Source organism: Rhinoraja longicauda, chromosome 31, assembly GCF_053455715.1.
Source record: "Rhinoraja longicauda isolate Sanriku21f chromosome 31, sRhiLon1.1, whole genome shotgun sequence".
Classification (NCBI taxonomy): domain Eukaryota; kingdom Metazoa; phylum Chordata; class Chondrichthyes; order Rajiformes; family Arhynchobatidae; genus Rhinoraja; species Rhinoraja longicauda.
The window spans coordinates 17,574,007-17,590,698 of NC_135983.1; the positions used below are offsets into that span (position 1 = coordinate 17,574,007).

At 38.3% G+C, this 16,692-nt stretch overlaps 1 protein-coding gene across 6 annotated transcripts in view; it reads right to left on the reverse strand.

The window, feature by feature from the left end:
- The window catches only part of camsap1b (calmodulin regulated spectrin-associated protein 1b), a 61,106-nt gene that overhangs the window by 24,876 nt on the left and 19,538 nt on the right, over positions 1 to 16,692 (reverse strand). For 4 of the 6 annotated variants that reach the window (XM_078426288.1, XM_078426285.1, XM_078426284.1 and 1 more), the window contains exons 3-5: positions 15,560 to 15,721; positions 9,048 to 9,128; positions 2,753 to 2,785 (exon numbers count right to left, since the gene is read on the reverse strand). In XM_078426288.1, coding sequence (XP_078282414.1) covers positions 2,753 to 2,785; positions 9,048 to 9,128; positions 15,560 to 15,721 — 276 coding nt within the window. The remainder of the gene's footprint in view (positions 1 to 2,752; positions 2,786 to 9,047; positions 9,129 to 15,559; positions 15,722 to 16,692) is intronic. The other 2 variants (XM_078426287.1, XM_078426286.1) reach the window with 1 other exon arrangement.

Consider the following 16,692-nt stretch of genomic DNA (forward strand, 5'->3'; position numbering starts at 1 on the left):
TCTGCTTCACTTCTTGTTTTGTTTTACGTGCAAGTATAAATTTATCCATCCTGGCTCGATGGATACTCATCAGTGCTAATGCGATTTTCATCCATATTCCAAATAAATACTCAAGGTTACAAATCTAAGAGCCTACCAAAGATAGCAATGCTATGTGTTTTTTTAAAAGGCAAGCATTATATTTAGCCAAGAGTCACATATCATTATATTGGAGATTATAATTTAGATTAAGCATAGGATGTGATTAAACAGAGCATTCTGCTGTTGGTGCCATAGTTGACTTGTTAGAGTACATATGCAAACTGCATGAATCAAAGCTGAGCAAGTAGATGCCGAAGTCAGTATACTGGCTCAAAAATTCTGTTTCCAATGACATTCGGAGGTGATTTTATTAAATCATATTCCATTGTGTCTGAAAAATAACGCTTATGCAAACATGTCCTTTTAAAGGCATAGATGAATAAACTAACTAATCATTTACATATATCCATTTTAAGGTTTATTTCAATGCCTCAATTAAATAGTGCTAGAACATTAGAATTGCTTACTCTAACTTGGCTTGCTTCTCTTTGATGAAAAACAATGGGTTATTAACAAAACCTACAATTATTATTTTAAACCCACAGCGACAAATTAGAGCTTCAATTCCTGATAATAGGGAAACTGGATGGTTTTAATGAATTGTGAATTAAAGAAATCCAATAACAGTACTTCCCCAGATCCACAATTATTTTTCAGAAACCAAGAACATTAATTCATCCAACTCACTCAATGAAATGTGCATTACTGTTATACATTGGCTGGGACTTTACACACTCTTCATTTAAAAATATGAAGCTTACTGTATAACCTGAGCATATTCTTTTGGTTCTAAAATGCAGTGGGCTATGGCATGCATCAGATCAGACCAACTTACACAAGACAGGAAAGATGCAAGGCATGCAGAAAACAGTATGCTCGTTTCAACACAGGACCTGTCAAAGATCCTCATGCTTATTCAGACTTAACCATTTGGTGGATAAATTGAGAAATAGGTCCTGGGTGCAGTCTTGAAGTGGACTGGCATTGGTTGACGGCCACAGGAGAACCGAGGATAAGTTTGGAACAGAGAAAATGGGCATTACCACTGATTCGGCACTTTTAGTAAATGCAGTATATTCACCAGGAACACACTCCATTTTTGGAATTTTGTATCATATCACCTGCCTTTATTTGGAAAATACCACAACAGCTCCCCAAGAATTTGCAGCCAAAAGCCACAGCAAATTCTAGTGAAACTACCTTTAAAAAAAAACTTGAGTACATTTTTGATGAAAGTCTGGGCCAATGGTGCAATTTGGAATAATTTTGAGGGTTTTTGACAGTCTCTAGGAGTTTCCTGCTGAAACAAATAATTCCACATCTACAAAAGTGATGAAAAAGACTGTTGAATAAGAGGATTTATGCATGTGCATATCTGACAATAAAATTATCTGGCTCTGTAGCATTCAGTACCTGCAGTCAGAAAACATACTTGACAATTAATCTACTGAATATTCTCATAGATTCTCAATGCTTCATTTGTAAATGCAATGTTCTCAGTGGTAAAAAAAAGTATATTCCAATAATAATTTTACAATCCATATTCAAAGCATGACATACATTATTCTTAATCATACATGTTAAAAGAGAACATTGTATTTTCCAAATAAACACTTTTGAAAGCACAGAGATGTTCTCTGGAGTCATTGCATTTTCAGCAATAAACAACAAACCACCTTCCAACCAAGGAATCAAGTCATCTGAATTGCCACTCAATACACTGAATGGTGTGAAGTTGCTATACCATCTGAACGCAATTAAATTGATAAAATTTCCAGTAAATTGACCACCAGCTATGTTAAATTGGTAGCACTCAGACACTTAATTGCCGCAGCAAGAATTTCACTGTTCCATTGTGGGTACATATGACAATTAAACATTCTTGACTCTTGGCTGTGATTCATGTCCTACTCAAGAGACCAGAGTCTAAATCCACTTTGTCATTCTAGCACAACACTCGGAAACTGTTGCAGTGTTAGAGGGAATGCATCTTGGCATTATTTTAATTGGAGAACAGTTTTGATCCCCAATGATCAATTACCTGAGCATTATTACATGGCAATTGTGTGAGAAGTTGTCCACAACTTTCTACATTACAAGCAATTATACTTTTCAAAAGCATGCATTATTGACTACAGTATTTTGTAATATCCTGAAATGGAAGTGAAGCTGCTACAAAACAATGCAGGCCTTTCCTGACTAGTTTAACTACCTAATTTAATAGTATGGTAAATAACAACTGTAAAACTACCTCCCTTATGCCAAAAAAATAGCCTTTACAAGTGTGCAATTACATTACTTCAGAAGTTATTCTTGCAGATTTTCAAAAACAAACAGAATGGCCTTTTGCATTTTAAAACAATCATGTTTCCTTCATTATTTCACGACATGCAACTCATTTAATATGGAATTCAATACTAATAAGAGTCTGGAATATCTGGAAAGAGGTAAAACAACTACCTTCTGACTACATTAAAATGTGAAATCTGTTCTTGAGGCAGGAAGTTTTTAAACAATCGAATGCTCGTACAAAATTCACTCTTAAGCTACTAAAAGTAGATTTATACAGTAATTCCAATAGATACCAGAAAGTGTTTGTTGTTTATTGCTGTTAGAAGGGGAGGAATAAATTATGACTGAAATATAAATAGAAATTTAATGGCTCACTTACAGGCACCAGTTTCCAATACCATTTTGAAGGAGACTGCCCAAAAAGCATGGAAAGGAGTTAGAATTAACGCACAGAAAGGGTAAGGATCAAAGCTTGTTAGAACATTACACGCAGACCATTATAAAATACTTCAAATCAGACAGCTAATCCCTATCGATTTGCAATCAACATATTCAACAGTATTACCTACTTTGTTACATCAGTTTAGTTAAGTTTTACAGAGAATATTTGTGTGTGATCTGATGGAGTGGAATGCATGAGAAAGGAAAGGCTACGCTCATGAATCCAGTTGGACTGTACACCCATACCTGGTACATAGAGTTAATTGTAATTAAGATTAAATTGAGATTAAATATAAAATGCTTACAGAATTAAAATAGGGCAGCATTATTAAATTAAATCATTTAAAATGTGGAAGATGGCTAGAATAGCATATGACACTTATCCTAAACCCAACATAAACCAACATTCAAAAGATTTGTGTAACAAATTTTGCGTAGTAATATTTGCTGGCAAATATTTCCCTTTTGATTAGTCATTACATAATTCATATTCATTTGCTCCTTGTGCAACCGATGTTCAATTAAAACAGTCAAATATTCATGGAGGTACAACAACAAATAGAAAGAATTTCCCTTTATTTATCCATGCACCATTTTGTGTAAACACAGCACTGTTTACAATTACACTTAAATACCAAATTATATAGAGGCCACAAATGCAGAAGTGGGTCAGGATAATTTCCTTTATCATTTACATAATAAGCTTTTAGTCTCTTGTGTGTTGCTGTGAAACAATGTTGAACAGAATTGTAAGTACCACTCCATGAGAATGAGTATCAAAGTCAGTGGGAGTGCTGCTAACCATCAACTTAAGAAATGTTTCATCTAAAATGTTTGCCACAGAAATGGAATGTCAGATTACTTTCTTTCCCTTTCAGTTTCACAAACTGATCAATTTAATCTTTCCAACTGCAAACATATATTACACTAGAATATGTCAATGAAATAAATGTCATTTGAGAATGTCTTCTGATATCAAAAAAATGTTTCTTCACAATTACACATTTGATGCTAATTACTAATATGAAAGTTCAAAACCAAACTAAAAGAATTGCAAAATATATAAACGGGGGGGGGGGGGGGGGGGGAGGGAAATATATAAGAATAGCACTGCAAAGTACATTTCTGTCTAACAAATCTGAACTGACTCAGGTCAAGCTGCAATTCACCTCTCCCTGGGATGTTGCTGAAAGATGGTATTAAGTAGCTGCTCAAGAAAACAATTTGTTTACAATAGGTAAAATACATGACTGTGTACATCAGGCAGTCCACAAGAATAAGAAACCAATTTATAAAAATTCAAAACTGATGAAGCCTACACATCTGAATTGTCATAACTTGCTACCCATTTCACTGACTGTGAGTGACCAAAAATATATTTCGAACATTTTATTTAATCATTTTAGATTTATGTTGCATGGCTGGAGAAGGTGGCAGATGGGTTGGGCAGTTTGTGATGTAGTGCACTTTTTCCTCAGCTTTCTCATGGCTTCTGTCTGCTTCCAAACCACAGATTTCTAGCGTTTATTAAAAAGGGAAGTATGAGACAGGCTCCATAATCATGCCAGCCTGGAACAAGACAACCGTTATACATTCTGAGATGGCTGACAGGGCCAATGAGGGAACTGCAGACTGTTGCACAGTTGGAGCAGAAGGTGGCAGATGGTGGCAGTTGACATCATCAACAGAGCAACTGAGGCCTCAGTGCTGAGGATGTGGATGTTTGTTTGCTTATCATTGCAGTGAACTTGGGGGACTCTGTGGGTGGCATTTTCCCAGTGCCATTATATGCCTGCTGCCGGCAGTCCAGGTCTCAGAGACATACAGAACAGGGATTACTGCTCCCAAGAGTTGTGCATCAGGTCTAAAGTCGAAATTCAATTACTCTTTCTCTCTTAACCCAGGACTGAGCTGGAGCATTTAAAGGCTATGTTGAATTTCATCAATGTCTATCTTTGCTAAGGATTGACACAAAAAATATAAGAATGATCCATGTTTTCCAGGGTCTCATCATTAATTCTTATTGTCAGGAAACATTGTTGCGCAGTGGGAAGATGATGTATAGGACTTTTAGACTCTTGTGGGCGTTGAATGCAAGGTCAATGCGCTTTAGTAAAAAAGTAAATAATCTTCTAATTCAGCCACCGAGCATACACAAAGGTAGTAATCATCTACATACTACAGTTCCACTACTAAGATTCAGATGGCCTTGTTTTTTTTAGTATAGGTGCCTTAGACTGAACAGTTTCCCACAATAGCATTTCCTGTACAAAGCGACAATTGCCTCAAGATGGCACCATATGCCTAGTTTATCCTATCAGCCACTAAATATGTGCTTATGTACTTTTGAATTTGTCTGCATTTTCCTCCACATAGTTCAAATAATTCTGACATATGTACTTTTCCATTTTCCACTCCAATTTCCACTCCTATGCCTGATATTCAGACAAATATGATTGCCACCAATGACAAAGTATTTTTACCTTTTTTCAGACTTTTGCTTTAAACACGAGAACAATTCACTTCAACAATGTATACAATTTTTCTGTCCCCAAATCACTGTCTAAAACTTGGTATTAGTTTGTTCCACTGATAAAAAATGTGCTGCTTTCAATAAGCAAAACCTAGTGACATAGTCTATTTTGCATCCGTAGCTTGGGCCTTTTCCTAGTTCCATATTGGACCCCTTTTCCAGTCTGTTTTAACATAACAGACTTTCTTTCCTCATCTGAGCAGTTTTGCACTCAAATTAGTTTACTAGCTTATTTTCTTCATGTTAAGACTTCAAATGTCTGATTCTTAATCAATTGTATTTAATTGTTCATTCCTTCAGCTTCAATGATTCAGCCTTCAGTCCCAGTGCACTATTTTGCACTATTAAACATTAAAAAGACTGGACGAAATAGGAGAGGTACAACATATCCTTCAGTCCTTTTAACTAAAATCATCCTGCTGTTGGTAGGTTATATATTTGGTCAATACTTTGGCCACTATAATGAACCATTAAATTATTCTATCTTGCTTCTTCAAACAATTAGTTAGTGGACGCACCAAATTTCAAACCTGTTGCACTGTTTTTTTAAAGAGATACAGCGCGGAAACCCTTCGGGCCACCGGGTCCGCACCGCCCAGCGATCCCCGCACATTAACACTATCCTACACACACTAGGGACAATATTTTTTACATTTGCCCAGCCAATTAACCTACATACCTGTACGTCTTTGGAGTGTGAGAGGAAACCGAAGATCTTGGAGAATACCCACACAGGTCACGGGGAGAACGTACAAACTCCGTACAGAAGGTGCCTGTAGTCAGGATCGAACCGGAGTCTCCGGCTGCATTCGCTGTAAGGCAGCAACTCTACCGCTGCGCCACCCTGCCACCTTTTATTGTTTATCGTTTGTAACACGGCTTTCTGCAGTTCCTTCATACATATCTTTCCCACATAACCCCACTCTCCTGCCTTCTCCCCATAACTCCTGACACCCGTACTAATCAAGAATCTATCCATATCTGCCATAAAAATATCCATTGACTTTGCCTCCACAGCCTTGTGGCAAAGAATTTCACAGACTCACCAACCTCTGACTAAAGAAATTCCTTCTCATCTCCTTCCAAAAGGAATGTCCTTTAATTCTGAGGCCTCTAATCTTAGACTCTCTCATTAGTGGAAACATCCTCTCCACATCCACTCTATCCAAGTCTTTCACTATTCGGTATGTTTCAATGAGGTCCCCCTTCATTGAAACGTAATTTCCACAAAACCTCCCTCGCTTCCTTCCCCAACCATTGATTCAATTATTCAATTTAATGATTCAATGATACTTTCTTATCACATGTACCTCAGTACAGTGAAATGCTTTGTTTTGCATACAACCCGGTAAAATCATACAGCAGACCTCACCTTTGCAGTACACGAGTAGTCACGTTTTTAGCGCCGACAAGGTTAAACAAGTTCACCGAGCAGTGGACAACACCATAGAGCCACAGAGCTGTATGGCGTGGAAACAGGCTATTCGGCCCATCTTGTCCATGCTGACCAAGGTGGCATACTGGACTAGGCCTAGAGCCCTCTAAACCCTCTCTTCCATATTTCTGCCCCTACAACAATCAGTCTGAAGAAAGGTCCCAACCCGAAACATCAACAAAACATGTTCTCCAGAGATACCGCCTGACCCACTGTTACCCCAGCACTTTGTGTCTATTTTTCCCCTCAAAACCCTTCCTATCCATACATCTGTACAAAAGTCTTTTAAAAGTCATAACTGTATCCACTTCTATAGCTTCCTCTGGCAGATTATTCCAGGAACGGACTACCCTTTGAGGAAAATGTTGCCCCCGATTTCCCTCGTAAATAAATGCCCCCTCCCCTCTCACCTTAAGCCTGTGCCCTCTAGTTTTAGAATCCTCTATCCTGGAAATAAGACAGTGAGTGTTCATTTTATCCATCCCCCTCATGATCTTGTTCATCTCAATAAAGTCACCCCTCAGCCTCCAACACTCCAAAGAAATTAGTTCCAGCCTATCTGACCTCTCCCTGTAACTCAAGCCCGCAAGCCCAGGTAACTTCTTGGAGAATCTCATCTGCACCCTTTCCTATTTAATGACATCCTTCCTGTATCTGGGCGACCAGAACTGCACACAGAACTCTGAACTATAATTTTTCTCTCTTTATACACTAAAGAAATGTGATGGGCAAACATCTAAAGCCTATCATTGGAATTTAGTTGATCTTGTGGTTTCCCTGTAACTATTTAAAATACATCTCATTGGCGTCCAAACTTTTGACTCTCCCACACACTGAGTCACACTCCTTCACCATCCAGTCTACTTTTAGTTTCACACTCCACAATGCCAAACTCCTCGTTTGCACTTCATTGCCTTGCTCCCTTCCCCATCAGATCTCATGGAACTGGCATTCCTTGCAACAATGGACTACCCAATCTTCTTACACGACAAAAGGTTTGATAAATTATGATTACATTTCTGACAATCTATACTTTCCAGTGCTGACTTCTCACATTTCATCTCCACTTTAATTACCTGCATTTTAATTTCTGTCTTCAGTTTAATTCCTAACTTTATAATCTTCCATTACAATGTTTATATAATTTAAAACCAATTTCTAAAAAAAGAGTCAGTGGACCAAGTGCACAAGAGAGAAAATTTAGGCGCGAGTAATCATAGTATCATGCGGTTTGGATTAACTAGGGAAAAATAATGGAGTAATTTACAGTAAACATACTGAACTGGGAACATGCCAATTCCCAGGGGATGACAGTGGGTTCGGCCAGAGATACAGTGGCATTTAAGAGCAGCAAACAAAATTGTAATTGAACAATTGATATCCTTCAAAGACCAGATGGATCCAGAATAATCCAAATACATTTAGTTGTGGAGCAACAATAGTATGAGCTCCTCGGTTGAAAGATATATAAAATAAAATTAAACAGATAAATGAGGTGTACCAAAAATATCAGGTTCATAATATCAGGTGAAAAAGGTCCCCCAGATTCCCTCTAAATATCTTACCCATCTTCCTAAATCTACATCAAGCATCACATTTCCTGGAATCAACCCTATCTATATCCCTCAAGCATGTCCCTCTTAACCTTCTCCACCCCAGGAAAAAATAACTTAGCTTCTCGTCTCTCCTCATAATTGAAATGTCCCATCTCAGGCTACATCCTGGTGACTCTCCTCTGCACTCTCTCCAGAGCCATCACTGCCTTCCTACGGGGCAGTGACCAGAATTTCAGTGAGGTCTGACCAGTGTTATACGGTTATAAGTGATAGGAGTAGAATTAGGCCATTCGTCCCATTAAGTCTATTCCGCCATTCAATCATGGCCGATCTATCTCTCCCTCTTAACCCCATTCTCCTGCCGCCTTCTCCCCATAACCTCTGACACCTGTACTAATCAAAAATGTATCTATCTCTGCCTTAAAAATATCCACATAATCAAGTAATTGGACGTTGAAGAATTCGCCAATAAATCTTTCAATTAAAAATGTATTAGACCTTTGGTGAGAGCACATCTAAGTATCTTGTTTTTTATTAAATAGTAAATAAAGATTGAAACACATCATTTAACAATTTGATGGCTCAATGTTTGACAAACATTTCCTTGTGTATCTGTATTGAACAAATTAGAGAAGTACTTTTTATATTTGTACAGCAATAATCAGTCAATAAATAATAATCTAGAATTTAATAAGACCATCAAATTTACCTTTTGGTGACTTGGACTTTCTACAACTTGTTGTTTAAGTTTAAATTCCTTTTCTGTGATTTCTCGCATTTTTAAATTCACCTAAAATGGCAAAAGACAAAGACATTTTAATCTTGAAGTGGGAACAGATACCAATGATAAATGGTCAGGAAAAAATATAATCTCCAATATACAAATTCAAATACTGGTCAGAAATGCTGATGGGCAAATTCATGAATAGACTGTTACCACACAGAGGAGACACTAAATTTCACTGTGAAATTGAGGGGAATTATCAGCTTTTCATTGTTGTAACACTAGACCCACATTCAAGCAACAACCCACTTCAACAAGCAGCATGGAAAAATTAACTTAAGGGTTTATAACTCCTTTTGGGAAATGTGTCCTCTCAAAAGATTCCAAAGTAAAAAAATCCAGTCTGAAGAAGGGTCTCAATCCGAAACGTCACCCATACCTTCTCTCCAGATGCTGCCTGGCCTGCTGAGTTACTCCAGCATTTTGTGTCTACCAAAAGATTCTCCATTTTTATTAATCTTTCAGATAAAAGTGGGGATACAGGAAGAACTACATAAAGGTAGAACACTCTTTTCCTTTGTAAATATTTGCAATGATAAACCTATCACTGATAATAGCAAGTTCTCCAACCAACATCTCGTTAGTGAGACCCCCATTAGTCAGCAAAGAGGGGGCTTGAAGTGCAACTAACAGCAAGGTATAGTGACTGACGTATGGGGACAAGACAAATGAAAAACAGTATCCACAATGTACAAAAGACAAAAAGAATGTCAGTACCCTCAATTTGGATGCAATCGCAACGTTCATAGTATGCTCTTTGTAAGAATCCAATAAATTGCAGTAATTCAATATACAACCAGCATCCAATTTCTAGCTTCATGTTTAATACTACAGTGACTTCAACATTAATGATGATACCACAGAATAATGCTTTTTGACGGTTGTTTTTCTAATTATCAGATCATTGAACTGAGGTTCATACAATATTCAGCCAACAGCTGAAAGTCTGCCAACATTGTCAAAAATTTATCAAATGCATTTGACTTAGTCACAAGAAAGAAAAAAAAATCAAACACAGATTTGGCAGATAAGACTAAAGAGAACTCAAAATAAATCTACATGTACATTAAGGGCAAACAAGTGGTTGGGGAGAGAATAGGACTCACCAGAAGGTCAACCAGGCCATCTATGTGTGAGTACGTTCATATTTACGGTGGAGACACGAATATTAGGGAATTCAGGAAAGTTAATAGTGATGTCTTAGAGAGTGTCCACATTGAAGAGGAAATGCTGGAGATTTTAAAATACTTTAAAGTTGATATTCCCCTAGATCTGGTCAAATGTGTCCTAGGTCATCGTGAAAAGCTAGGAAAGAATTGGCAGAGCCCCCAGCAGAGATGTTGTGCATCATTGATAGCCATGGGAAGACTAATATTGTGCCTCTATTTAAGAGACACTGCAAGGAAAAGCCTGAGAACTACAGACTGGTGGGCATAACATCAGTGATCAGAAATTTATTGGAGAAGATTCTGAGAAACCAGATCTACATGCATTTGGAAAGGCAAAGACTGATTGATAAGCTGAAGGTTTGTGCGTCGAAAATTGTGTTGCACCACTTCCACCAAGTTATTTATATTAACAACTTGAATGTGAATGATGGTGACATGGTTAGTAAGTTTGTGGATCACACTAAAATTGGTGGTATATTGAATAGCGAAGGTTATTTAAGATTACAACAGGATCTTGATCAATTCAGATGAATACGAGGCATTACATTTTGATAAGATAAACCACGGCAGGACTTGGTAGGGTGTTGGGGGGTGTTGCAGAAGAAAGAGACCTAGAGGTACAGCTGCATATTTCCATGAAAGTGGCAATACAGGTAGCCAAAGTGGTCAAGAAGGTGTCTAGCACGCTTGCTTTCATTGGTATGAAGTACAGAAGTTGGGACGTCATATTACAACTGACCAAAACATTGATAAGGCCACATTTGTAGTACAGTGTACATTAATGGCCGCCGTACATTACAAGATGGATGTCATTGAACTGGAAAGGGTCCACAAAAACCTGCAAAGCTATTACAGGGTCTGGAAGTTATTAGGAGAGACTTCTCTGGAACATAGCAGGCTGAGGAATAACCTTAAAGATTTATAATATAATGAGGGGCATAGATAAGATGAATAGCCACAGTCTATTCACTGGCGTAGGGCAGTATAAAAGTAGAGAACACAGATTTAAGGTAAAAGGAATGGGGGGCAAATCTTTCCACAGGGTAGTGTTTATATGGAATGAACTGCCAGAGAAAGTGGTAGAGATGAGTACAATGACAAAATTTTAAAAACACTTGGCCATGTACATTGATGGGAAAGGAATTTAGAAGGATGAGAGGGGATCTTATAGAACCATATAAAATTCTTAGAGGATTGGACAGGGTAGATGCAGGAAAAATGGTCCCGATGTTGGGAGAGTCCAGAACCAGGGGTCACAGTTTAAGAATAAGGGGTAGGCCATTTAGAACTGAGATGAGGAAAAATGTTTTCACCCAAAGAGTTGTGAATCTGTGGAATTCTCTGACACAGAAAGCAGTGGAGGCCAATTCACTGGATGTTTTCAAGAGAGAGTTAGATTTAGCTTAGGGCTAAGAGAATCAAGGTATATTGGGCAAAAGCCAGAAAGGGGTACTGATTTTGGATGATCAGCCATGATCATATTGAATGGTGGTGCTGACTCGAAGGGCCGAATGTCCTACTCCTGCACCTATTTTCTATGTTTCTGTTTCTAAAGGTTAGGAAGAATATGTTCAGGCAGGTGGGGATGAAGTTCCTGTTTTGTTCTATGTAGCTCTCTGAATCAACTAAAGTTAACACAATTTTACAAAAGGTTTTTAAAATCAGAAAAACAACTCTATGACTTAATGAGAAAAGTAAATTACTTTCAAAATGAACTACTTCACATTGTATCTTCTGAAACGTCCCAGTATTTTTAATCACAATTTTATAGTAATCGGACTAACAAAATGGCCTTTGGCCAATCTGGCTGAATGTTTATTGGACCTGTAATTTTATTTTTGTTGTTGCTATTGGTTGCTAAGCAATGCGATACACGACTATTCTAGGTTGCTAAGTAAATGTGAGAGTAACTACATCCTTACATAACCATGCTGTGCAAGCATAACAAGAAATTAACCTGCGACAAAATTCGAACTTTTCAGGGAATAAAAATATCTTGTGAAATCCAAATATCATTTTTCCCAATTGGATTCAGCATAGAAATATCTGAAAATAACTTTCACCTGCTTCTATATCTACCTCATCATGGTGGCCAGATTTACACAAAGTGTTCTTGCTGTGGCATAATGAGGATTTTATTTCATTTTTTCTATTGTTTGGCAAGAGATCAATTTTATAATGCCTTTTACTCTCTTGCTTTTAATTCAGATTGATGGCATTTGACTTCTTTTGTTACACCTTTGGATAAATGATTCTATGGCTTCAGTATACTCCACGTAGCCTACAAAGACTTAGTAAAATGTAATTATTATTGTAGAAAATGCAAACAGCAGGAGTCCCACAAAATTTAAAAGAAAATAGGAACAAATAATACTTTAGAACAGAAAACAGAAAAACACTTTGAAATAGCATGTCTTGGATAAACAATTAAATTTGAGCCCTTTCTTTGAACTGGTGGGCAGAACAAGGCCACAACTGCAGCCCCAGTTTCAGTGACTCTAGTTAGATACCGTCCTCCAGTGCCATGTGGAGTTTGCACGTTCTCCGTGTATCCGTATGGGTTCCTCCATCATCACCCCCCCCCCCCCCCCCCCCCCACTCCAGCACTCCAGTTTCCTCCCACATCCAAAAGACGGGCCAATTGGTAGGTTAATTGGTCTCTGTGCATTGCCCCTCATGTGTTGGTGACAGGGGATCTGAGAGTTAATGGGAATATGGGAAGAATAAAGTGGAATTAGAGCACAATGAGTATAAATGGGCGATTCATGTTCCCACAAAGCATCTCCATACGAACTCTCTGTCTATGATGGCACACAGAAATAGCATTTATGAATGAATAAGTTTATTGGCCAAGTATGCATATACAAGGAATGTGCCTTGGTGCTCCGCTCACAAATGACAACACAAACATACAGTTAACAATTAAGAATAAAGCATAAACACATCAAAACAATAAGGATACACCATTACGGTCTAAACATGTGAGTGAAAATAAACCAGAGCAAAAAAGAGACTACAGACTTTGATCATTGAGTAGAACTATCACTCGTGGAAAAAAGCTGTTTTTATGTCTGGCTGTGGCTGCTTTGACAGTCCGGAGTCGCCTTCCAGAGGGAAGTGTTTCAAAGAGTTTGTGGCCAGGGTGAGAGGGGTCAGAGATGAACTTTCCCGCTCGCTTCCTGGCCCTTGCAGTGTACAGTTCGTCAATGGGGGGAAGGTTGCAGCCAACAACCTTCTCAGCTGTGCGAACGATCCGTTGCAGCCTCCGGATGTCGTGCTTGGTGGCTGAGCCAAACCAGACCATGGTGGAGAAGGTGAAGACGGACTCACTGATAGCAGTATAGAATTAGACCATCATTGCCTGTGGCAGATTGTGTTTCCTCAATTGCCGCAGGAAGTACATCCTCTGTTGGGCCTTTTTGACTGTGGAGTCGATGGTGGCCCCCCATTTAAGGTCCCTGGAGATGATGGTTCCAAGGAACTTAAATGACTCCACAGATGCGACTATGGTGTTGTTGATGGTGAGTGGGGGGAGGGGAGGGGGATCTCTTCGAAAGTCTACAATTAGTTCCACTGTCTTGAGAGCATTGAGCTCCAGGTTGTTGCGATGGCACCAGGACGCCAGCTGTGACACTTCCCATCTGTAGGCAGATTCCTCCCTATCCTGGATCAGTCCAATCAGGGTAGTGTCATCCACAAACTTGAGGAGCTTGACAGAGGAGTCTGTGGAGGTGCAGTCATTGGTGTAGAGCGAGTAAAGGAGAAGGGAGAGTACGCAGCCTTGCGGTGCTCCTATGCTGAGGGTCTACGGGTCCGAGATGTGCTTTCCCAGCCTCACATGCTGCTTCCTGTCCATCAGGAATTTGATGATCCACAGGAAGTTGATACAGGAATAAAGGATAATAAATGCATGTAGCCTGAAATGCGATGGGTAAAATGCTTCCATGGCAATCCCAAAATAGTTAAATTGCAGGAATTCAATTGCTCCGATAGTCTGTTATCCAAATATTTTGAAATCCCAATGGTTCACCAAGCCCCACTCCTCCTGCATTCTATACCTAAATGGATTTATTGAAAAAATTATAGTACTATGTAATAGCCAAAAAAATGTAAATTAAAAGACGTCATTTGAATATTAATAGGAATAACAGGAAATAGTGCAGAAAAACTGCCAGTATGAAATAAAGGTAGGCACAAAGTGAAAAATTGAAAGAGATACAAGGCATTAAATGATTCTGATTAAATTAGAGGAGAGATTAGTTAACATAGACTCATTCACACTGAACGAGATCTAAATTTTGCAACGGGAGAAGCTAATAGCTAAATTCAAAAAGTTAAACACTGAGATTGGCTTGTTTCCAATTACAATTCAAACCTCCTGGTAGTTACTGCAACAATGGCTAGCAATGACCACTTGTGAAACTGAGTAAATTAAAAAATATATGCAACCAGAGATTTGATACGAGAAAGAGTTAATCAGATGGAGTCAGAGCAATACTACTGGAAGCAGTCCTCTCAGCCCACTTTTTCCACGCGGACCAAGTTGGCATACTGGGCTAGTCACATTTGCCTGTATTTGGCTCAGAGCCCTCTCACAAGTTTTGGCATAGAATTAGGCCATTTGGCCCATCGAGTCTACTCCGCCAATCAATCATAGCTGATCTCTGCCTCCTAATCCCATTTTACCTGCCTTCTGCCCATAACCTTTGACACCCGAACTAATCAAGAATTTTAACCCTTCCTATCCATATACGTGTCCAAATGTCTTAAGCATTATAAATGTATCCGTTTCAATTATTTCCTCTGGCAGCTCATTCCAGATAGGGACTATCCTCCGAGTGATGTCCCTCTTAAATCTCTCCCCTCTCACCTTCAGCCAATGCCCTCTAGTTTTAGAATCCTTTATCCTGGAGGAAAGTGTATAAGCAATCAATATATCCATGCCCCTCATGATCATGTACACCTTAATAAGGTTACCCCTTAGCCTCTTATGTTCCAACGGCCAGGGTGTAGCTGCTCATGTCAGAATAGACACTTTTAGGCCTATAAAAGTGGCTATAAAATGGCTACTTTAAACAAAATCAAGGGTTGCAAATAAGAGCAGTTCTTGCACAGAAAACAAAAAATAGAAAGAGATTATGCACATACATTATGAGCAACATTTCAATTCATATTCTATCAGAGGATTGGGTGAAAGCTTTGTGGGCCAGTATAGAACATTAAGATAAAACTAAAATTTACATAAAGTAGCTAAGATTTTACATTTACCTTGTTTATCCAGAACACCATGGCATCTTCCAGATCATATGGTAATTCCTTTGAGGCACTAAACGTGGAAAAACGCTTTACTGATGCCACCACCTTTTCAATGCTAATCATCTCTACTGTGTAGGCCATCATCAGCGCATCAATCAAAGCCATATGGGCACTCTGTAATATCAGAAGTATATATCATTAGTATATGGTTATACATTTAGAACACTATAAGCTTTTGAGTTGCTAATAAAGGTGGTAACCTCTGCAAATATTTTTACATTTAGAATGCAGCTTCCAAAACTCTAATTCACGTATCCAGTTGGTCGGCCATTTCCACAATCAGATTGCAAACTTTCCTTATCTAGACTTCTGAACTTGAAACAAATGTTGTTTGTTTATAATATTGATAGAAAATAGTAATGAATTCTTCACACAATGGTTACATCAATTGTAAATGAAGTTTGAAATATGCAATATAGGAACAAAAATATAGAAGGTATATAGTGGTTTCTCATATGCAGAGAAAAAATGAAAACATAAAAGTTGAGATCTATCATTTGCCAAAACTGCAAGCAAGCATTCAAATATTAAGATGTTAATGAGGAGAAAAATAACAGATGCACTATCCTTGACATTTAAAAAAAAAGCTTTTTTACTGCCTATTTATTGTCTCTCTGAACTTCAATATCAACCAAATTCTCCATTTTCTTTTAAGCAGATTGCTGTATCCCTCAGTTGTTTTCCCTCAGTACAACCCACCTTCAAAGGGGATGTGCAAGTGAAAATTAATTAAATAATTCTGGAGCGCGAGAGGAAAGGAATGTTGGAAATGTTAGAATCCAAAACTGAATTGACTGATTAATTATATCAAATTGCTGAATTCAAATCAAGTTTTTGTTGAGATTTTCTGTTACATTTTAGGAGGCCTAAAATAGAGGTTAGAGTGACTGTGGAAGGGAAGACTAAAGCAATGGACAACTGGAAGCGATGGGTCACCTAGTCAGATGTGCAGCACTTTGGTCAACGTGGGTTGTTTTTAAATGTGCTATACAAATAAATTGACTTGACTTGACTTGACTTGACCTTTGCTGACAATGATTTTGTGCAAAGGGGTCACCCAATCTGCATTCGATTTCCCCAGTATA